The sequence below is a fragment of the Microcebus murinus genome, chromosome 6 (genome assembly GCF_040939455.1).
Source record: "Microcebus murinus isolate Inina chromosome 6, M.murinus_Inina_mat1.0, whole genome shotgun sequence".
In the NCBI taxonomy this organism is placed as follows: domain Eukaryota; kingdom Metazoa; phylum Chordata; class Mammalia; order Primates; family Cheirogaleidae; genus Microcebus; species Microcebus murinus.
This window is the reverse complement of record NC_134109.1, coordinates 70,936,615-70,960,435: the sequence shown is the minus strand read 5'-3', so window position 1 is coordinate 70,960,435 and position 23,821 is coordinate 70,936,615. Positions and strand designations below refer to the sequence as shown.

At 38.8% G+C, this 23,821-nt stretch overlaps 2 protein-coding genes across 2 annotated transcripts; one reads left to right on the top strand and one right to left on the bottom strand.

Annotated features, from left to right (window-relative positions):
• Positions 1-11,763: 11,763 nt before the first annotated feature.
• On the top strand, positions 11,764-12,705 carry OR4E2 (olfactory receptor family 4 subfamily E member 2). Its single transcript, XM_012752656.2, has one exon. It carries the CDS (start codon positions 11,764-11,766, stop codon positions 12,703-12,705), a length of 942 nt encoding a protein of 313 aa, XP_012608110.1.
• A 7,425-nt stretch (positions 12,706-20,130) lies between these two features.
• Positions 20,131-21,078, bottom strand: OR4E1 (olfactory receptor family 4 subfamily E member 1). Its single transcript, XM_012752654.3, has one exon. It carries the CDS (start codon positions 21,076-21,078, stop codon positions 20,131-20,133), a length of 948 nt encoding a protein of 315 aa, XP_012608108.1.
• Positions 21,079-23,821: the final 2,743 nt, after the last annotated feature.

The following is a 23,821-nucleotide window of genomic DNA, read 5'->3' as shown; positions in this document are numbered from 1 at the left end:
GTAGAAGGGAATTGCACAAAGCATGAATACCAGAGATGATGGAGATCATTGGAGTCACCTTGATGACTGGCTACCATCTACCAACTCCTGTCAGTCATTGGTTGAGAGTTTCTCACCAGGCACATTAAGTTTCTAGTATTCAGAGTTTGCTATGCACATGGGCAAAGAAAGCTCCACTTGCCAGAAAGACCCCTCAGGCACAGAGGTGCTGACAGTGGGAAGTTGAGCTAGTATGCAAAGACATGAAAAATACCAACGGTTTATGTGGGGGGAGTGCTTTGATAGCTTCACTTCAACTCTTCTACTGTCTTGATACACTCATGCATGACATATTCATCTGTTTTGTCATTGATTTCTCAAGGTGGTGACTAATTACAGCTTCTTTAAAAAAAAAAAGACCTAAAATAGGAGTCAATAAGACAAGTAAATTCCTTGCTGTTGCAGTTGGTCCAACATCATAGTTATCATTCATTGTCTCTCTCATCTATCACCCATTCTATATTCTCTCACACCCTCATTCCGCATTCCTGCGGGTCTTGGTTTCTTGCTCAGTGGGTAACCCAAACCCTTATCCCTGAAGGGCCTAAGCCCCTGGTTACCATACCCTTTTAGACCGTGGTTGATGCAATTGCCTGTTCAATGCTAGCGATAGACATGGAAATACCAAGACGGGTCGCAGTGAATCTCTGAGGTCCATCCACACTTCTCTCTATCCCCCTTATATATGTCCTCATGATTGTAGTCAATTACCTCTTCCAGTACAGTTTTGCCAAATTTGGGAAACTTCCAGTCATTATTTCTTTGGATACCTTTTCATCCCCCCTTGCCTCTTATTCTGAAACTTCCTCTTATTCTGAAATTCCAATATGAATTTAGATCAGGTGTCTTCAAACTACGGCCCACGGGCCACGTGCAGCCCGCCAAGGACATTTATCCAGCCCGCCAGGTGTTGTTGCCGCCACTGCCTGTCCTGCTTAGCAGCTGACTCGTCCTGGGCCCACAGTGCCCATGTGTGGAATGTGCACCACACTCTTCAATGGCCCTCCAACGGTCTGAGGGACAGTGAACTGGCCCCCTGTTTAAAAAGTTTGAGGACCCCTGATTTAGATCTTTCGTTATTGTCCTGTAGGTCTCAGACTCTACTCATTTTTTTTTTCAGTCTATTTTCTCACTGTTGTTCAGACTGGGTGGCTTCTATTGATCAATTCCCAAGTTTACAGAGTCTATTCTCTTGTCATTTCCCCTTTCCTATTGAATCTATCCAGAGAGCTTTTTAATTCCACTTGTTCAGTTTTCTCATTTGTACTTGGTTCTTTTCTCATAATTTTCTAGTTTTTTGGCTGATATTCTCTATTTTTTCATTTGTTTCAAGGGAATTTGTAATAGCTCATTGAAGCATTTTTATGACAGCTGTTTTAAAATCCTTGTCCAATAATTTTAGCATCTGATTCATCATTGCGTTGATATTGGTTGATTGTCTTTTCTCATTCATGTTGTGCTTTTCTAGTTCTTAGAATGAAAAATAATTTCTACTTATAGCCTGGACATTATAGATATTGTATTATGAAACTCTGATTCTATTTAACTTTTTTTGAGCAGGTAGTTCCCCCTGTTGAGATGTACTGTGAAAGTCTGTGGATGCATATGTTGTTTCCTGCTGGGTCCCGCTGGCTCCCCCCCTGCAAAAAGGGAGGTGCTGAATCACATGGCCTTGTTGTCTCTGAATGGGGATAATCAGCTCTCTGCTGGGTCAGGTGCCACCAGGTAAGGGAGGAAAGGAGAGGGCCCACTAGACCTACCTCCTGCCTGGTTGGTGCTGGGTAGGAGTCAAGGCTTAGCTCAGCACTGGGGCTCTCTGACAAGGGGAACAGGAGCTCCAATTAACCCTGTTTTCCACTGCCTTGTTCTTTTACGCTGCTGCTGGGTGAGTGTGGAGACTCAGTTCCTCAATGAGCACTGCCAACACAGGGGTAGAGGGGGATCTGAGTGTTGACTGCCCTACCTCACACCAACTCATTTTGCCTCATTGTTGCCAGGTGGGGATGGCGGCTCAGCTCATTGTTAGACCCTGCTGACATCACCTTGCTGGGGAATTGGAGAACCACCTGCTTCTGCCAGCAGGGGAACGGAAGGCCAGCTTCCTATTTTGCCTGCTGATGCTGCCAAGTGGAGAAATTAGACTGTACAGTCTGCTTCCATTGGGATGGGAAGTGAGGTGGACAATCAACTTCCCTGCCCACTGACTGAAATCTGGGGGTAACGTTTGTCCGTTGGTGTTTGGCTGGAGCAGGAAGGGTCCTGCCAAAAAGATTTTCTGTTATTAGGCCATTGACCTTTTCCTTGTCCTTTGGCTAGAATGAACAGACTTTCCTTGGAGCTTTTTTCCCTATGCCTGTTTGTGGCTCTGGGTTGGAGTTTTCTGCAAAGTCCTGTCCAGGACTTCTTTTGATTGGTGTTAATGCCGTGGCCTGTTTGCAGGATGGGGGATGAACACAGAACAAAGAGACACAAAAGGAAAGACACACACACACAAAACAGTACAAGACTGCAGTGCAGAACGTACCACTCATTTTATTTTTATACCCCCCAAAATCAAAGTTAGTTCCTTGTATGTGACCAACCAGATGTTGCAGTAATAGTCGTTTGTTCTAGAACACATAGCCTGAGGAAACAGATGTTTATTGACTCAAAGTTTCCAGGCATAGGTCACAGGCTGAGATAAACAAGATTAAACAAGGCAGCCACAGGGGGCACTTTCCGTCCCCAGTTTCTCCTGGCTGGCCCCCTGGCTGCTGTGCCTATCTTAGGTTGTTCCTCCTCGAGGAATCTTACCCGTCATTGACTATCCAGCCATCTTACAGGGCCAAGCAACAATAATAAGAACAATGCGTTTATTGTGTGGCTTCCAGGCCTCCATTAATCATGGGTCTGGGCAGCTCTTGCCTACATGCAGAAACTCAGGCCTTTGTTATGCCTCTAGGCAGCAACCTTGTTTGTTACCTGGGCCCTGTCCAGAACACATTACTCTCAAATGCTCTGGGCAGAGCACGTACATTACTCACTAAATTTAATTCTTAAACCAGGAAAGTATAATGTCAGTCCCCTACAGTTAACATGGTATATTATTTCCCAATCCTCTTACTTTTAACCTAGTTTTGCTTTTAGATAGTATAGAATTTAGTATTGCTTTTTTTTTTTTTTTTGAGACAGAGTCTCACTTTGTTGCCCAGGCTAGAGTGAGTGCCATGGCATCAGCCTAGCTCACAGCAACCTCAAACTCCTGGGCTCAAGTGATCCTCCTGCCTCAGCCTCCCAAGTAGCTGGGACTACAGGCATGCACCACCAGGCCCAGCTAAGTTTTTCTATATATATTAGTTGGCTAACTAATTTCTTTCTATTTATAGTAGAGACAGGGTCTCGCTCTTGCTCAGGCTGGTTTCTAACTCCTGACCTCGAGCAATCTGCCCGTCTCGGCCTCCCAGAGTGCTAGGATTACAGGTGTGAACTACTGCGCCTGGCCAGTATTACTTTTTAAATATCAATCTGATAACCTCTGCTTGTTAGAGCATTTAAATCATTTATATTTTTTAATAACAACTTTATTGAAATATAATTTACATACAGTAAGATTTATCCTCTTAAAGTATATAATTCAGTGGTCTTTATTATATTAATGGAATTGTGCAATCATAGTGCAAACCACTAAAAATAGTGTGACCACTAATTTTAAAATACTTTCATCACCTCTAAAATAAATCTTACACCCATTAGCAGTTACTCTTCACCCCCATCTCCTTCCAGTCTCTGGCAACCACTAGTCTACTTTCTGTCTTTATAGCTTTGCTTACTCTGGACATTTCTTATAAGTGGAATCGTACAAAATGTGGTGATCTTTGACAGGCTTCTTTCACTTAACATAATGTTTTCATCCATGTTATAGCAGGTATTAGTACCTCATTTCTTTTTATTACTGAATAATATTCTATTTTTATAGATATACCACATTTTGTTTACCCACTCATCAGTTGATAGACATTTTCACTGTTTCCACTTTTTTTTTTTTTTTTTTTTTTTGAGACAGAGTCTCACTTTGTTGTCCAGGCTAGAGTGAGTGCCGTGGCGTCAGCCTAGCTCACAGCCACCTCAAACTCCTGGGCTCAAGCAATCCTCCTGCCTCAGCCTCCCAGGTAGCTGGGACTACAGGCATGCGCCACCATGCCCGGCTAATTTTTTTTATATATATATCAGTTGGCCAATTAATTTCTTTCTATTTATAGTAGAGACGGGGTCTCGCTCTTGCTCAGGCTGGTTTTGAACTCCTGACCTTGAGCAATCCGCCCGCCTCGGCCTCCCAAGAGCTAGGATTACAGGCGTGAGCCACAGCGCCCGGCCTGTTTCCACTTTTTGGTTTTTATGAATAATGCTGCCATGAACATTTGTTTATAAGTTTGTATGGACACATGTTCTTAATATACTTGGGCATAGGAGTAATAATTCTGGGTTATAACTTTATGTTTAACATTTTGAGGAACTGCCAAACTGTTTTCCAAACTGCCTGAACCATTTTATGTTCTTACCAGTAATGTCCGAGAGTTCCAATTTCTCCACATCCTTTCTGACACTTGTAATTATCTGTCTTTTTGATTATAGTCATTTTTATGAAGTGGTATATCATTGTGGCTTTGATTTGCATTTCCCTGAAGGCTAATTACATTGGTTACATTGAGCACTTTTTCATGAGCTCATTGGCCATTGAGCACTGTTTCATGAGCTCATTGGCCATTTGTATATCTTCTTTGGGGAAATGTCTATCCAAATCTTTTTTAAATTTAATTTTAAATATATAATTAATAAAATTAATCTCATTTAAAAATTGATTTTATATACATAATAGTTGTACATATTTATGGAGGTACATGTGATATTTTGACACATGCATATAATATGTAATGATCAAATCAAGATAACTGGCATATCCATCACCTTGAACAATTTTTGACCCTTTTAAAGTTACTTGTCTTTTTGTTTTGAGTTGTAAGAGTTATTTTAAATATTCTGCATATAAGTTATACCATTTGCAATTAGTGCGATTGTTGATATGGTTGGGTTTAAATGTGCCATTTTGTGATTTGTTTACTATTCACCCCATTTGTTCCATGGTCCTTTTCCTTTTTGTTTGGATTGAGGTGCTTTTTTTTTTTTGTATTTTATTTCATCTACACTATTACCTTGTTAGTTATACTTCTTTATTTTAGATATTGCTTTGGCATTTAGAGAATAAATCTTTAATATAGTACAATTTCGAATAATATCATAGCATTGCCTGTATGATGTAAAAACTTTTCAAACTTCTGTTTTCCTCCTCCCAGCCTTTTTTGTTATTATTTTCATAATCTTACTTCTGTATGTTATCCACAATACATTACTATTATTTTAAGTAGTCAAAACTTTTAAAAAGAGACTTAAAAACTAACAGATTAGAAAATGTCTTGATAGTTTTGCCTTATTACCTAGACAATCTTTAAAGTGTGGAGAATATTTTTTGTTTGTTTTGCTTTGGACATTTGTTCAAGCAGTAGAAAAGACAAATTAGGAAGTTTTGAATCAGAAATTTCTGGAAACCAAGTTAGTTCCAGGCTGCATATCAGGCATCCTGGATACCTGTAGATTGGTACCAATTTACTGAATATTCATGGGTGAGGTGTCACTTTTCCATGGACTTTGAATCCCTGATGTGTATTGTAGTGATTGTTACAGTGGCTACCCAAACTGATGTCATGCTAATTGCCAAAGAGTTGGAATTCTTCCATATTTGGAGGCTGTTGTATTTGTTGTCCATTTATTAAATCGTTAAATGAGTCAGACTAATAACAGGAAATGCATTGAAATGGAAAACTTTAAATAGTACCCCTGAGTATTCACTGATGGCAAGTTCAATTATGGTCATATCATGATCACTTCAAAATCCTATGTCAGATTGATAAAAATCCCAAAGATTTCAAGCCTGAAATTTACCCTGTGCAGAATCTTATGCTTTGTAATTTTATACCCCAGACCTCTGTAATCAGGTATAAGAGGAGAATTGAATCATTAGAGGAGGTATGGAGTAGATGGTAAGTTCGGAAATTTATTTTAAACAAGTGAGGTAAGTAGTTTTTATCTATAAACATATTACTGTGTAATATTGTAAACAATATACAGTGTATGTTACATATACACTGAAGAATATTGCTTTAAATTTTAAAAGAGAGCAAAAGTTTAGCAGAACTAGTGGGCTGATTAATTTGATTGATAACTCTGAGTTTTGCTATCCTTTTGCTGCCTCACTATTATAAAGCGTTGATGATTACTGTTACTTATTTAAGGTGGGCGTTGAGGGAGGGAGAGAGGAGATGACAGGCTCTTCAAGGGAAGTTTGTCTCCTAAAAGTGATAAATGAATAGTGGTCTTCCCATATGTACCTAAATTTCATCACATTCCCATCTTTAAGATCATTGCAAAGAAGGTAATTGTATTAGAATTCTCCAGAGAAACAGAACCAAAGGTTTTATATATAAGATACAAGGTTATCTTATATATATATGATATCTTATAAATATATATGAGATGTATATCTTTAATTTATATATATATATGTTGTGGGCCCTCAATGCATGTGGAAGATTGGTTCCAGGACTATAGTATATACCAAAATCTGCACATACCTTGGGCAACATAATGAGACCTCATCTCTACAAAAATTAAAAAGTGAGCTGGGTGTTATGGTGCATGCCTGTAGCCCTAGCTTCTGGGAAGGCTGAGGCAGGAGGATTTCTTGAGTCCGGGGCTTCAAGGCTGCAGTGAGCTATGCTTGTGCCACTGTATTCCAGCCGGGTGACAGAAGAAGACCCTGTCTCTTAATGATTCTTGTGTTACTTTTAAAATATTAAAAAAAATCAACTCAGTAAATGCTCAGTGAGTTCTTTTGTGCCAATATCAATATTTTGTTATGTGGGCCAGGCGCGGTGGCTCACGCCTGTAATCCTAGCACTCTGGGAGGCCGAGGCAGGTGGATTGCTCAAGGTCAGAAGTTCGAAACTAGCCTGAGCAAGAGTGAGACCCTTGTCTCTACTAAAATAGAAAGAAATTAATTGGCCAAATAAAAATATATAGAAAAAAACTAGCCGGGCATGGTTGCTCCTGCCTGTTGTCCCAGGTGCTCGGGAGGCTGAGGCAGGAGGATTGCTTGAGCCCAGAAGTTTGAGGTTGCTGTGAGCTAGGCTGACACCATGGCACCCTAGCCTGGGCAACAATGTGAGACTCTGTCTCAAAAAAAAAAAAAAAAAAAAAAAGAAAGAAAAACATTTTGTTATGTGGATAGAAAAATGAATAAAATATTGTCCTTCCTTCAGGGGGGCATAGTTGGATCTTACTGTTCCTTAAAGGCCACTTTGTGGCTTTTTTTGGTTATTGTTTAATGTATTTTAGCAGCATGGCATGGTGGTTCAGAGTGTAGGTTCCAGATAGATCAAATTCCATTTCAAGCAATTGCTGAGTGACCATGAGTGAATTACTTAACCCTGCAAACATTTTGAGAAGCAGTTTGGCAACACTGTATTTTGAGGCACAACTTTTGACCTAGTAAATTCATTTCTAATAAGCTATTCCTGCAGGAATAATTTAAAATATTAAAGTTATTGTACAATCATTTAAAAATATTTATTGAGCTGCTGTTATGTTCTATGTACCTTTCTAGATACTTTGGATGCTTCATTGAACAAAACAAAGATCCCTGCCTTTTTGGGGTTTACATGCTAGCAGCAGGAGACAGAATATAATAAACAATAAACTAAGTAAGTAAGTGAATTATGTAGTATGGTGAAAGGTGATCAGCGCTTTCACAAAACAAAAAGGTAGATCAGGGTAAAAGCAATCAGGAGTACTGGGGATTCTGGGTGAGTTTCAGTTTCATATATGTTCGTCAGCATAAACCTCATTGAGAAGGTGATGTTTGAGCTAAGACGTTAAAGGAGAGTTAATTATGGGATATCTGGGGGAAGACTTTCCAAATGGAGGAAGCAGCCAGAGCAAAGGCCCTAGAGTGGGACTGTGTTCTGAGTATGTGAGTATGATTTTGAGCTGAGTGAATGAGGGGAGGGTGGCGGGAGATAAGGTCAGAGAAGTAACGGAGAGCTGTGTCAGAGAGGACCTTGTTTGCCACTGGAAAGACACTTACAATGTGTGAATGAGGAGCCATCGAAAGTCTGATTAGTGGAATGACATGATCCGACCTATGTTTTAATAAGATTTCTTACTGTAATGTTAAGAACAAATTGTACTATTATTTTTAATAGTGAGAAATTAGAAATGTCATGAATGGGCACAAAGGGTGGAATGGGTACACACATTCTGATACACGTATGCGATGAAATATCATTCAGTCAATATGCTTATGATATAATAATGAGTGAAAGAATATAAATTATATGTTTTTAATACAATTAGAAAAAATCAAAGATAACAGCAACATGATAATAATTAAGCTATGGGTATTGTTCCCACTCAATTTTTCCCATGTATGCCTTTAATATTTTGTTTTTTAAACAAAGTAACCCATGCTTAAGTCCCATTTGTCTATTTTTTTTTGTTGCTTGTGCTTTTGAGATCCTAGTCATGAATACTTTGTCCAGACCAACTTCCAGATAGATTTTCTCTAGGTTTTCTTCCAGTATTTTGTTGTAGTTTCAGGTCTTACATTTAAATCTTCAATCTGTCTTGTGTTGATTTTTGTATATGGTGAGAGGCAGAGGTCCAGTTTCATTCTTCTGCATATGATAATCCAATTTCCCCAGCTCCACTTATTGAAAAAGGTGTCCTTTCCCTGGTGTATGTTCTTGTCAACTTTGTCAAAGATGAATTATTGTAGATATGTGGCTTTATTTATGGGTTCTCCATTCTGTTCCATTGATCAATATGTCTAAAACTGAAAGCTTCTGCACAGCAAAAGACATAATCAGCAGAGTGAACAGACAACATGTAGAATGGGAGAAAATATTTGCAAACTATACAAACTACATATATTGCAAACTATGCATCTGCCAGGGGACTAATATCTAGAAATCACAAAGAATGCAAACAACAACAACAAAAACCCCAATAACACTATTAAAAATGGGCAAAGGACATAAATAGATTAAAAAAAGACATACAAAGGGCCAATAAACATATAAAAATGCTCAAAATCATTGATCATCAGAGAAATGCAAATTAAAACCACAATGAGATCTCACCTTATCCTAGTCAGAATGGCTATTATCAAAAGACAAAAAATAACAGGTGTTGTTGAGGGTGCAGAGAAAGGGGAACACTTATATACTGTTGGCAGGAATGTAAATTAGTGCAATCTCTGTGGAAAATAGTATGGAGATTTATGGAGATTTATGGAGATTTCTCAAAGAAGTAGAAATAGAACTACCATTTGATCCAGCAATTCCACTACTGCGTATGTACCCAAAGTAAAGGAAATCATTATAGCAAAAAGATTCTGGCATTCATATGTTTTTCCAATAACAGTGTATAAAGAGTACTTCATTCCTTATATTTTTGCCAATCTGATGAAAGACAAAAAGTATTTGGTTTTCTTTTTCATCTACTACTGAAGTTGAACATCTTTTTATTCATACTTATTTGTCACTTGCAATTCCTTTTCTGTGACTTGTCCATGTTCTTTGCTCACTTTTAATTGAGTTGTTTGTCTTTTCCTCTCAAATTTTAAGAGATATTTGAATAATAGGAATATTATCATTTTTTGGTCATATATGTTATAATATTTTCTTCTAGTCTACTATCTATTTTTGAATAACTTATATGCAATTATATATGTTTTAAATTCTTGAGAATGTATAAACAAATTTTATCTCATTTTTCATTCATTATATTTCAATATTCTTTTAATATTGGTAATCCTTTGTCACTATCATTCCTAATGGCTGCATACAGTTTTATTCAACTTCTATTATATTTATGCAAGCTTAAAAATAAATAAGTGCCATGATTGTGAGGGTATTTTAAATTATATTATAATTAATATTTCCTTGCATTTAGCTTTCACCATAGTTTGGATGCTTAGGAGATTTCTACAGGTGAAATAACTGGATCAAGAATAAAATATATTTTTTGTTTGTGATATTTTTTTCCCAAACTGTTACAGTTTTTGGCCAGCCAACTAGTATAGAAAATTAGGGGTAATATAATTTTAGTATTTATACAATTACATCTCCTAGGGGTCAAATAATATTATAGAATTTGAAGAATTAAGTTTCTTAAGTAACTTATTAGCCCCATTGTGAAGAAAAGATTAGATTTGTTTTCAGGCCACCTAAGAAGTTAAGATCAATTCAAATGAAAAAATCCTTTTACATACCTACTGTGTGCAAGTCATTTTAGCTCACTGCAACCTCAAACTCCTGGGCTCAAATGATCCTACTATCTCAGCCTCCCGAGTAGCTGGGACTACAGGTGTGCACTACCATGCCTAGCTATGCCACCATGCTCAGCTAATTTTTCTATTTTTTTTTTACAGATAGGGTCTTGCTCTTGCTCAGGCTGTTTTTTTTTTTTTTTGAGACAGAGTCTCACTTGTTGCCCAGGCTAGAGTGAGTGCCGTGGCGTCAGCCTAGCTCACAGCAACCTCAAACTCCTGGGCTCAAGCAATCCTTCTGCCTCAGCCTCCCAAGTAGCTGGGACTACAGGCATGCGCCACCATGCCCAGCTAATTTTATATATATATATTAGTTGGCCAATTAATTTCTTTCTATTTATAGTAGAGACGGGGTCTTGCTCTTGCTCAGGCTGGTTTCGAACTCCTGACCTCGAGCAATCCGCCCGCCTCAGCCTCCCAGAGTGCTAGGATTACAGGCGTGAGCCACCGCGCCCGGCTCTCAGGCTGGTTTTGAACTCCTGATCTCAAGGGATCCTCCGACTTCGGCCTCCCAGAGTGCTAGGATTACAGGTGTGAGCCACCATGTCCAGCCAATTGCATCAGGAAAGTTTTCTTAAAGGCAAAGGATCCTTTGAGATAGAGATGAAGTAAAGGATAAGTAATATTTTCATAGTCAACAATGAAGTGAGTTGAACACATTTGATTAGAGAACATATTTTCTGAGCTGAAGGAAAAGAATAAATAAAGACAAAGATTTTGGAAAATAAGTAGGTGGAAGTAGCATGCCCAGAGTATGGTGACTTGCTTGGCTGGAGAAAAGAATACACAGGGAAAAAAAAAGGACACTACATTGGAAAAATCAGTGTGCATCAGACTGTTGCAGGCTTTGAATGTACATTTACTCTGATAGGAAGAGTCAAATACTGAATGATTTTAGTTGGAAGTTGCGTGTTTTTGGAATATTAATTTGATGTTATCAGTGGATTAGTCTGAAATGAAAAGAGCCAACTAACTAACGGGTAAGGGTTTTGGATAATTTATTTGTGCTCGGCAAGCCTCACTCATCTCATCTGGAAGACAGGAAGAAAGATGCTGTGCCATGGTGTGGTCATGGTTATACAGAATGTTGTATATGAAGTGCTTGGGCTGGCTTCTGATATGTAGTGGGTATATTGTAACAATTACTATTAAACTGGTTTATAATCTACATGCTCTGATAATAAATAAGCAATTCAGATAGAAATGCAAAATCATTTCAATTTCAATTATTTCCAATCCTGTAATATTAAAGCTAAAGTAGCTTTCATTTTTTTCCCCCCAAGGTCCTCTGGAAAGCTCATTGGATGGGTGCTCTTAACCAAACAAGAGTGACTGAATTTGTCTTCTTGGGACTCACTAATAACGGGGTGCTGGAGATACTGTTTTTCATGGCGTTCTCAGTCACTTATGTGCTAACCTTTTTGGGGAACAATCTCATCATCATTACCATAACCTTTACTCCACGTCTCCATACCCCCATGTATTTCTTCCTGAGCAATCTGTCCTTTATTGACATCTGCCACTCATCTGTCACGGTGCCAAAGATGCTAAAGGATTTGCTTTTAGAGAGGAAGACCATTTCCTTTGACAATTGCATTGCACAGCTCTTCTTCCTACATCTTTTTGCCTGTGCTGAGATCTTTCTGTTGACTATTATGGCATATGATCGATACGTAGCTATCTGCACTCCATTACACTACCCCAATGTGATGAACATGAGAGTCTGTGTATGGCTTGTCTTTGCTCTTTGGTTCGGGGCTACTGTTCACTCACTGGTGCAGACCTTCTTGACCATTCGTCTACCTTACTGTGGCCCCAACATTATTAATAGCTATTTTTGTGATGTGCCTCCTGTCATCAAGCTGGCCTGCGCAGATACATACCTCACAGGAATGCTGATTGTGTCCAATAGTGGAACCATCTCCCTCACCTGTTTCCTGGCCTTGGTCACCTCCTATGTGGTTATCCTGGTTTCTCTTCGAAAACAGTCAGCCGAAGGGCGCCGGAAAGCCCTGTCTACCTGCTCCGCCCACTTGATGGTGGTTGCCCTCTTCCTTGGGCCATGTATCTTCATCTATACTCGGCCAGACACCAGCTTCTCTGTCGACAAGGTGGTGTCTGTCTTCTACACAGTGGTCACCCCTTTGCTGAATCCCCTCATTTACACCTTGAGGAATGAGGAGGTAAAAAGTGCCATGAAACAGCTCAGGCAGAGACAAGTGTTTTTCATGAAATCATATACATGATGGGAATTGGGATTGCAGACATAACCGTGGCCACATTCTTAATGAGAGAGCAAAAGTAAAGAGTCACAATCGTTAGGTAAAACAGCATGAAGCAGGTTAGACTTCTGCTTAAAGACGGAGACTTTATTACATATAAAGGAAAAGATCATGGTAGAACATGTAAGGAAAAAGAACCCAGGAAAGTTCAGAGAAAGCTCTGGTTTGACCAGTAAAAGAATACAATTTGGGGAACTCAGTTCAGTCTTAATCTCAGGAACAGGTACAGGTGTGAGAAGCTACCCTCTTGGTTTATGCTGTTCTGTAGCTTATTGCCTCTAGGGAACAATACCAATCTTTTATAAATTACAGTGGTTTCAGTCTTGCTTTCAAATATGTATTCAAGTTGTATTAATATTCCTCCACTTATTTATATTAAATTAAATTTTGTTGCTTTTGAATGTGATTCTCTTATTGTGTATTTTTTGTAGTAGTTTTATTTTGATGAAATCAAGGTGGAGATGTATAATATAAATAACTTATTTTAAAAATAATTTTATTTTATAAATAGATAACTTTATTTTAAAAATTAATTTTTTTTTGAGACAGAGTCTCACTTTGTTGCCCAGGCTGGAGTGTCATGGCATCAGCCTAGCTCACAGCAACCTCAAACTCCTGGGCTCAAGCCATCCTCCTGCCTCAGCCTTCTGGTTAGCTGGGACTACAGGCATGCACCACCATGCCCAGTAAAAAATAATTTTATTAAGGTACAATTTACATTACGTATGATGCACTCATTTTAATTGTACAATTTGATAAGTTTTCACAAATGTATACATACACTCATGTAACCACATCTCCAAGCAAGATACAGAACATTTTCATCATCCCAAAATGTTTTATTCAGTTTCTTCTAAGCTAATCTATCTTCATGCAAGCATCCAAGGATTTTATTTTATTTCTTACTATAGATAAGATTTGTCTTTCCTGTGTTTCATGTAAATTGAATAATATAGTATATGCTCTTCTGTGCCTGACTTCTTTTGTTTCGTGTGGTGTTTCTGAGATTAATGCATGTTTTTGTGGGTATAGTAGTTTGTTCCTTTTTATGGTTGCGTAATATTTCATCACAACACAGTTTGTTTATTTTTTCATGCATTGATGGACATTTGGGTGCTTCCAGTTTTTGTTAATTATGAATAAAGTAGCCATAAACATTTATGTACAGTTTATTTTGTAAAACTTTCCATTTCTCTTGGATAAATACGTAGGTGCAGAGTTGTTGGATCACATGGTTAAGTATATGTTTAACTTTATAAGACATTGCAAGACTGTTTTTGAAAATGGTTGTTTGATTTTATAATCTCAAGAAAAACATTTGAGTTTTATATCCAACAATTAGTATATTGTCAGTCTTTAATGTTAAGCATTTCAGTGAATATGTGGTTTTAATTTTCATTTCCCTAATGACTGATGATGTTAAGTGTCTTTGCATTTGCTCATTATCCTTTTTGTGTATCTTGTTTTATGATGTGTCTGTTCAAATACTTTGCTCATTTATTATTATTTTTTGTCTTCTTGTCACTGTGTTGTGTATTCTAGGTATAAGACCATGTTGGATAAATGTCTTGCCAATAACTTTTCTCACTCTATGCCTTGCAATTTCATTTTCTTAATAGTATATTTTGAAGAGCAGAAGTTTTAAATTTTGATTATATTTGATTTATATTTTGATTATGTTGATTATATTTAATTTTTATGGTTGATGCTTTTTGTGTCCTAAGAAATCTTTGCCTACTCCAAGTCTCAAAGATTTTTTTCTGCTTTCTTCTAGAAGTTTTATAGTTTTACCTTTATTTATTTTGTTTTATTTTATTTTTTTTGAGACAGAGTTTCACTCTGTTGCCTGGGTAAGAGTGCTGTGGCATCAGCCTAGCTCACAGCAACCACAAACTCCTGGGTTTAAGCGATCCTACTGCCTCAGCCTCCCGAGTAGCTGGGACTACAGGCATGCGCCACCATGCCCGCCTAATTTTTTCTATCGTTTTTAGTTGTCCAGCTCATTTCTTTCTATTTTTAGTAGAGATGGGGTCTCACTCTTGCTCAGGCTGGTCTCGAACTCCTGAGCTCAAACGATCTAGCCGCCTCGGCCTCTCACCAGTACAGTGCTTAGTAGAAGTGAACAGAGCATCTTTATCCCTGATAGAAGAAGAAAGCTTTAAGTCTTTCACGGTAAGTATGATGTTAGCTGTAGGGTTTCCTAGATGCTTTTTGTAAACAGGAAATTTCCTTTTCTATGTAGTTTGCTGAGAATTTTTAACATAAATGTGTATCAGACCTTATTAAATGTCTTTTCTACATTTGGTAAATGCTTTTTCTGCATCTGTTGAGATAATCATATAATTTTTCTCCTTATTTCTGTTAATGTGGTGCTATGGTTTGAATGTTTTTATCCCCTTCAAAATTCATGTTGAAACCTCCTCTCCAATGCAACACTATTAAGAGGTGTGGTCTTTAGGAGGTGATTGAGCCATGAAGGATCTGCCCTCATGAATGGGATTAGGTACCCTTATCAAAGGGCTTGATAGAGGGAGTTCACCTCTCCTGCCGTTCTGTCCCTTCCACCATACGAGGACATACTATTCTTCCTCTCTGGAGGATGCAGAAACAAGTTACCCTCTTGGAAGCAGAGAGAGTAGCCCCATCGGATATTGAACTTGCTGGGTTGATCTTCACTCAACCTTCAGAACTGTGAGAAATAAATTTCTGTTGTTTGTAAGTTCCCCAGTCTGTGGTGTTTTGTTATAGCAGCACAAACAGACTAAGACATATGGTGAGTTATATTGGTCAGTTTTCCAATGTTAATTTAACTTTGCTTTGTTGGAATAAACTTCACTTAATTATAATGGATTGCTCCTTTCACAGATTGCTGAATTCAACTTCCTAATATTTTGTTAAGGATGGTTGAATCTATGTTCATGGGGATTATTGGTCTGAAGTTTTTCTTGTAATTTTTTTTTGTATTTTGATTGATATATCATAGTTGTACATATTTTGGGGGTCCATGTGATATTTTCATACATATATCAATGATTCTTATAATGTCTTGTCTCAATTTGGTATCAGTAATGTTGGCTTCATAAAATGAGTTGGTAAATGCTTCTTCCTCTTCTGTTTTTGGAAAGAATGTGTATAATATTTTTGTTATTCTTTAAATATTTGATGGAATGTGTGAGTGAAACTGGAGGTTTTCAAACAAGTCCACAAATTATCTGATACTTTCCCATGGAGAGGAAGGGCCTGTGTCCCCTCCTGTTGAATGTGGGCTAGTCTTAGTGACTTAGTTGTAATAAATAGAATGCAGCAGAAGTGATGCTGTGTAACTTCTGAGGGTAGGTCAGAAAAGGCTTGTATTTTCCTGGATAGAGCTGGAGCCCATTCTACTAAGTGAAGTATCCCAAGAATGGAAAAACAAGCACCACATATACTCACCAGCAAATTAGTATTAACTGATCAACACTTATGTGCACATACAGTAGTAATATTCATTGGGTGTCAGGAAGATGGGAGGAGGGAAGAGGGATATATACACATCTAATGGGTGCGGTGCATACCATCTGGGGGATAGAAACGGTTGATGCTCTGACTTGGGTGAGGAAAAGGCAATATACATAACCTAAACATTTGTACCACCGTAATATGCTGAAATAACAAAACAAACAAACAAACAAAAACAAACAAACAAACAAAAAAATAAATAAATAAAAGGCCATGCATCTTCCACTTCGTTCTTTTGAAAGGTTCCCTCTTGGGCAGCTACCTCTCAAAATTCATCTACCATGCTATGAAAGAGTTCAAAACACATAGAAAAGTGATGTATAAACACTCTACTTGGCAGTCTCAGCTATGGCCAGCATTGAGACATTCTGGTCTAGATACGAGACATATGTGTGAAGAAGACTTCAGATAACTCTAGGAATTGGCCTTTCAAGTCACATCCATTGGAGTCTTTCTAACCAAGATGCCATGGAACAAAGTATTTCCCCTGTGCCCTGTGTGAATTCCAGGCTCACTGAATGCCTAAGCATAATAAAAAGGTTGATGTTTTATACCACTGAGCTAAGAATAGTTTAGTACATAGTAACCTGCACAGAAGCCACCTGGGCCTGGAATTTTCTTTGTAGGAAGGTTTTAAATTATAAACAAAATTTCTTTCCTACACACAGGACTATTTACATTTTCTATTTCTTATCGTGTCAGTTATGGAAATTTATGTTGTCCAAGGAGTTTTTCTGCTATACTAACTTTCTTTTTGCATAGATGTTGATGTCATCATTTAAAATTGAAAAGACTGAGGGAGAATTTTTTTTTTCAAGGTGGAAACTGAAAGTTCTGTTTTTATCATACTACATTTGAGATCCCTACTGGATATCCACGTGGAGATGATGTATGAGTCTTGGATTCAGGACAGAAGTCAGGTCTCGAGATAAGTTTTTGGGATCGGCAGCATATAGAGAGTATTTAAAGTCAGGCCTATTAAATAAACTGGGAGATGCTCATGAAAATACCTAAATATCATTGTTTCAAATTGATGAACAAGTGTAGCATCTTGTCAGTCTCCAACAATTCTCATATAAAACCTAAGTCAAGATAAGAGTTTTACATATTTGTGATAAACTGAAGTTGAGCTATCACTACTGTACACATTAAAAACTTATGCCTTTACTTTATGTCCTTTTATATGTACAGGTATTCATACCCATTAGAATCTTATATGCAGAAATAAATTCCCAATGCCTTATTTGTTTATTTGTGTTATAGCAATATTACTCTATTGTATGGAAGATGGTGGTAGCTTGAGGAATTCAATTGTTGAATACAAAGTTGTCATTCCCCTCTCCCCTTTAAGTCAACCACAGAGCCAAGAGTCAAAATATTTTCATTTTATTCTTTACTCTCTATTTATTCAGTGAGTAACTAAATAATTACTAAACATTTTTATCTTGTTCCTGAGACTAAAAAGCCTTTCCTGTGAAATGGAAAATAAATGTTTTATTTTACCTCCCCAGACAGTTGTGAAGGTTGGTGTGCTTGAAAATGGGTAGTGTTAGAAAGTTTGCTTGCTACCATGAAAAAAATAAGCAAACATGACATTGTTGTTCTTTTATAGTTTTACCAGCTACAAAGTTAATGATTGCCATGAAGCATCCTCTTGTCTGTCACATTGTGTGTGCTCCTCTGTGCAGCTGATTCCTGCACAAAGCCACTCTATCTGGGCTCTTTGGAAAGCTATTTCTCTTGTCTGCCATTGCTTATAGTAAAAGAGCATTTATTTTATACAAACCTCTATAATTCTCAAATTCAGCTCAGTTGTTCCACCAACTAGTCTAAATGAATATAGTTTTATATTATCCAGAGAGTTATCATGGGGAAAGAGACTATTGTATTATTAGATTTGTCTGTTGGAAGTTAATTATAATACCCAGAAAACCCTACAGAATGCCTTTGCAGTCATGGCTCTGTATCACTGAAATGACTTGTATCACTTGAATTTCCTTCCCAACGCATTTCCTGGTGAAAATAAAAAAATTTTCCTCTTAAAAAATGTGAGATGAGTCTTGTGGCCTATAGGTTTATTGAGCCCATCCTCACTGATTGCCTAGGAAATACCATCTGCATTTAAGCATGCCCCTCTCATTGATAGAGTCAGAATGAACTGCTGATTCCCAACGTGCCATGCTCTTTTGTATATGTGAATATGAGATACCATAGCCTGGAGTATCCTCTTCATATCCTCTGTTCTCCCAGTCCACTCAGCGCATGCCACTGTGCTGCAATACCTGCCACCATGGCTAGATTCAAGCTTCTGGATTATAGACCATGTTTTATTCAACTTGGTATTTTCTACCAGCTCCTAGAGCAATATTGGGTGACTATTAAGTGTTTACTAAATTCTTAGTTTACTAAATTCTTAGTTGAATGCATTCTCTATATAATAACTAAAAGAATTTTATTAAAGCACCAAGTATTTCATGCCACTTCTGTACTTAAACCTTTCTGGTGGCTTCTCATTTTGCTGAAAAAGATTCTAAAGTACTTGAGAGAACACAGAAGGACTCTTTTTACCCTTGCCACTCTCCACCTTACAGTCTAAGGCTCTAAGGGCCCTCAAACTTTTTAAACAGGGGGCCAGTGCACTGTCCCTCAGACTGTTGGAGAGTGCGCACTGTGGGCCCGGGACGAGCTGGCTGCTAAGCAGGACAGGCAGCTGTGGCAAAAACACCCTGTGGGCCAGATAAATGTCTTGGGCAGGCTGCAGGTGGTCCACGGGCCGTAGTTTGAGGACCCCTGGAGTGGTAATAGCACTAATCATTAACTTCTTGGAACAAGCCAAGGTCTTTCCCAAGATACAGTCTTTTCACCTGCCATTTCCTCTGGCTAGAATGTTCATCACCTCCTTTTTTTCATGGTTGGCTTCTTTTCGTCTTTATTGTCTTAGCTTAAATGTAACTTCCTCACAGAAGACCTTCTTGACCATTCAATCTAAGACAGTCTCTTCCATATTCTCTAATGGCACCCTGCTCTGTTCTTTTATAGCATTTATCACAATGTGTAATTAAAATTTATTTGTTCTTATTTTTGTTTTCTATTTTCATTGGACTCTAGACTCTATGAATTCTATGAATTTTAAACCTAGTGTTTTACCCAGAAAAAAAAAAAACTACAAGAAGGAGGAACTATATGATGTATTATTTATGTCTATAAACTTAGTACCTAGCACATCATAGGTGCTCAGTAAATATTTGGTGAATGAATGAGTAATAAAACATCCCTGTTTCATTGCTCTGATGCCAGGTTTTGCCTGGATACTTGAGAGCATCAACAACTTCAATGGTTCAAAGTCTTCTTTCTCAGTCATGAAAGTCATATGCAAACTCACTTAATCTGACTCACCAGTGGTTGCCAAGCTGTTTAGGCAAGCATCTGAGTGAATAATGTAGACAAGGGCTGCTCAGAAATCTGGCAGTTTGTTTAGACCTTGGTTATCACCCTGATAGAAAAGCAAGGAGAAGCAGTGTGAAATAATGAAAATAGATTGAATTTGTGTTGATGTACTTGGGTTCACATTCTGCCTTCACCATTTCCTAGCTGAGTGACTTTGGGATTGGCACTTGCTCTCTTTGAGCTTAGTTTCTTCATGTATAAACAAGCATAATAATACCTACCTCCCAAGGCTGTTGTGAGAATTAAGTACATAGTGCCTAGAACAATTTCTAGCATATCAAATATATTATTATAATAATCACAGCTACTGCTATGGTTGTCAGATATTGGGCCAAGGATAATTTAATAAGTCATACAATCTGATAAATATGGCATGTAACTTATTCTTTGCAAAGCATTTCTTTGATTTGGAAGGCACCAAACATCCTAAAGACTTAGACATTTTCATTTTTCTTCTTTTCTGTCCTTCCTCCCCATTAACTTGTTCAAGGCACTCTTCATGTCTTCATTCCTAAGGGTATAGATAATGGGGTTCAGCAGGGGGGTGACAGCAGTGAAGAACACAGACACAACTTTGTCTTCTGGGAGGCTGGTGGATGGACGGGAATAGATGAAGATGCAGTGTCCCAGGAACAGTGTGACAACGGTGAGGTGGGCTGCACAGGTGGACAGGGCCTTCCGCCTGCCCTCGGAGATTCGCTGCCTCAGACTCACCAGGATGACTGCATAGGACACCACAAGGACCACAAAACAGACCACGGAGATCAGCCCACTGTTGGAGACAATGAGGATCTCAATGATGTGGGTATCAGTGCAGGCCAGTTTGATGACCTGAGGTACATCGCAGAAGAAGTTGTCAATCTCATCAGGACCACAGTAGGGCAGCTTGATGGTGAGGGAGGTCAGGGCTATGGAGTGGATGGTCCCCCCTGTCCAGAGGGCCACAGCCAGCAGCACACATACCTTCCAGTTCATCACTATCATGTACTGCAGGGGTTTACAGATGGCCACATACCGATCGTAGGCCATGACAGTCAGGAGGAAGATCTCTGTGCAGGCGAAGAGGTGTAAGAAGAACATCTGGGTCACACAGGCATCAAAAGATATGAGCTTTTCCTCTGACCAAGTGTCTATCAGCATCTTGGGGACGGTAACAGTGGAGTGGCAGACATCAATAAAGGACAGGTTGCTGAGGAAGAAATACATGGGGGTATGGAGCTGGCGGTCATAGATAATAGTTATGACAATGAGGATGTTCCCAATCAGTGTCAGGACATAGAAAACGAGGAACATGGAAAACACAGCCATCTGCACCTTCTGATTTACAGATAAACCTCTAAGCCGAAAATATGCCACTAAAGAACTTTGATTGAGTAGGTTGACCTCTTCCATCCTCTTTGTTAGACGTTCCTGTCAGGAATTAGAAAAAAACCCCACCCCAACATAACATTTAAATTTGCATCAATCATTTGGTCACTTGATTTCTTGTGGGTTTATGACTTTTATCTCTACCTGGAATTTATGGTGAAATATCTTGTGTTTCTTTCTTTATTTTTTATTTCATCGTATTATGAGGGTACAAATGTTGTTAAGGTTACATATATTGCCCTTGCCAGCCCTCCCCCCTTAAGTCAGAGCTTCAAGTGTGCCCATCCCCAGGTGGTGTGCATCGCACTCATTATGTAAGTATTCTTTTAAAAATCTCTATTCGGTCAGGCACGGTGGCTCACGCCTGTAATCCTAGCACTCTAGGAGGCCGAGGCGGGCGGATTGCTCGAGGTCAGGAGTTCGAAACCGCCCTGAGCGAGACCCCGTCTCTACTAAAAATAGAAAGAAATTGATTGACCGACTAAAAATAGATATATACAAAAAATTAGCCGGGCATGGTGGCACATGCCTGTAGTCCCAGCTACTTGGGAGGCTGAGGCAGGAGGATCGCTTGAGCACAGGACTTTGAGGTTGCTGTGAGCTGGGCTGACACCACGGCACTCACTCTAGCCTGGGCAACAGAGTGAGATTCTGTCTCAAAAAAAAAAAAAAAAAAAAAAAATAGAAAGAAGCTAATTGACCAACTAAAAATATATATACAAAAAATTAGCTGGGCATGGTGGCACATGCCTGTAGTCTCAGCTACTCGGGAGGCTGAGGCAGGAGGATTGCTTGAGCCCAGGAGATTGAGGTTGCTGTGAGCTAGGCTGATGCCACGGCACTCACTCTAGCCTGAGCAACAAAGTGAGACTCTGTCTCAAAAAAAAAAAAAAAAAAGTCTCTATTCAACCTCTTAAGTCATGCTTGATATATGGTAGGTGCTAAAGACGCACGTTTGGAATAACAGAATAAGTTATTTTTCCCTTGTTGTAATAAGATATCAGTGCTCAAAAGATTTAGACTATAGATTTTTATAGGAGGAGAAATTAAGGTTCCCCTTACCCTAAATAAGTAATTTGTTCAAGGGTATGCAAATAGAGGCCTTGGACCTAATTTTTTTATTGTCCTGTTGACTGTACTTTTCAGTAACCCAAACTACTTGCTCCCCTGTTGGCTTTGCTGTGGTTCTCTGAGACCATAATCTGCATATCTAGCTTTCAGAGGGCATCAGCTTTTTACCAAGCAATGTGACTGTGATGTTCTTTGAACAATTTTTTAGAGGAGGCAGGACCAAACCCTGGAAGCCTTGGGAAATCTGGAGAGAGTGGGGGAGGCTTGCCTCTCCTCTGCCCTTCAGCTGAGGACAGACTTGCTCATTCTTAAACTGGAGTTCAGGATCCAAGCCTAATAGCATCACTGTCCTGACTGGATTAGCTACAGTTATTTTCAAAATCCCATTCTGTTGTCAGACTTAATGATCCACAAGTAAAGCAAATGTAGGTAATTCTTTTAAATTATCCTATTTATGACTCAAGCATCAATAAATTTTTTTTAATAACAAGTGTATGCATTATGTAGAGTCACAGGATTTTAGCCCTTAAAGGGGCTTAAGAGTTTACATGATCTACTTTTCATTTTACAAACATAGAAATTGAGGGACAGAGAGGCAAAGTAACTGGCCCAAGGTTACATAGAATTGGAGTCACAGCTGGGTCTAGAGCTCAGGTTCCTTGATTTCTGGTCCAGGCTTTCTTCACTGTCCCATCACTCTGATCTTAATTTTGGGGGTGGTTGGCATAATTGAGGAGTTAAGTAGAATGTGTCTTAGTGACCTCCCTCTTCCTCTACTTGGTGTCCCGAGCCAGATTGGGGGTGGGAGGAAACTGTGGGGAGCCTCTCTTCTCTGGCTTGCTTCCCTCATGCTGCTGCTTTGATGCACAGCCTTCCAGGGGTGGCCCATCCTTGGCTGCTTGGGCCCTGTCATCCTATGCTACCTCCTTCCTATCACGGATCATGACTGGTCCTTTATATCAACCCATAAGATCAGACTCTTTTACACACAAATGAATCAATCCCATACTGTTTATGAAAAAAGGCTAGAGAGAGCTTCTTTTCTGCCTCTAGCTCTCTCTTTCTCCTTAAATATTTCTTCTACCTCATCATCCTGGTCTTCTGCAGATAACAGCTCTTTTTGTTGTCTATCTTATTTTTTTTTTTTTTAGAGGAAACTAAATATTTTTATATCAATTATATTATAATAAACATTGCCAAATGCTTTCCTTTGGCATTGTTCTAAGTGTTAAGTGCAAGCCATTGCAATATGGACAATGGAATGGGCATGATCACCCACTCTTGGCCACCAGTCCTCACTCCCTCCACCCAATACTCCAGTTTACCTGACTGCTCTGTTCAAAGGTGGAAAGCAGCAGGCACAACAATAACAACCATAACAAAAGCCAACCTACTCTTACTTGAGGGGGGAGGGAGGGTATAGGCAATATATATAACCTGTACCCCCATAATACACTAAAATAAAAAAACAAATAAAAATAAAAAGCCAACCTAAACATGGTAGCCGGTCTACAACATCTTTGTTTCCATCCCCCAGTCCCAACAGAGGGCCTCAGGGGTGTGGGAGTTTGATGTTGTAATCTTCATCTGTCTCTATCCTATTTGTTGTCTATCTTAGAGGAAAGACTAATGGTAGTGTCAAATCAAGAAACTGGCAAAGGCCAGGTGCGGTGGCTCATGCCTGTAATCCTAGCAT

Excerpts from the sequence above, each read along its gene's own strand:
- OR4E2 (XM_012752656.2), top strand. The coding sequence starts at position 11,764 with ATGGGTGCTCTTAACCAAACAAGAGTGACTGAATTTGTCTTCTTGGGA.
- OR4E1 (XM_012752654.3), bottom strand. The coding sequence starts at position 21,078 with ATGGAAGAGGTCAACCTACTCAATCAAAGTTCTTTAGTGGCATATTTT.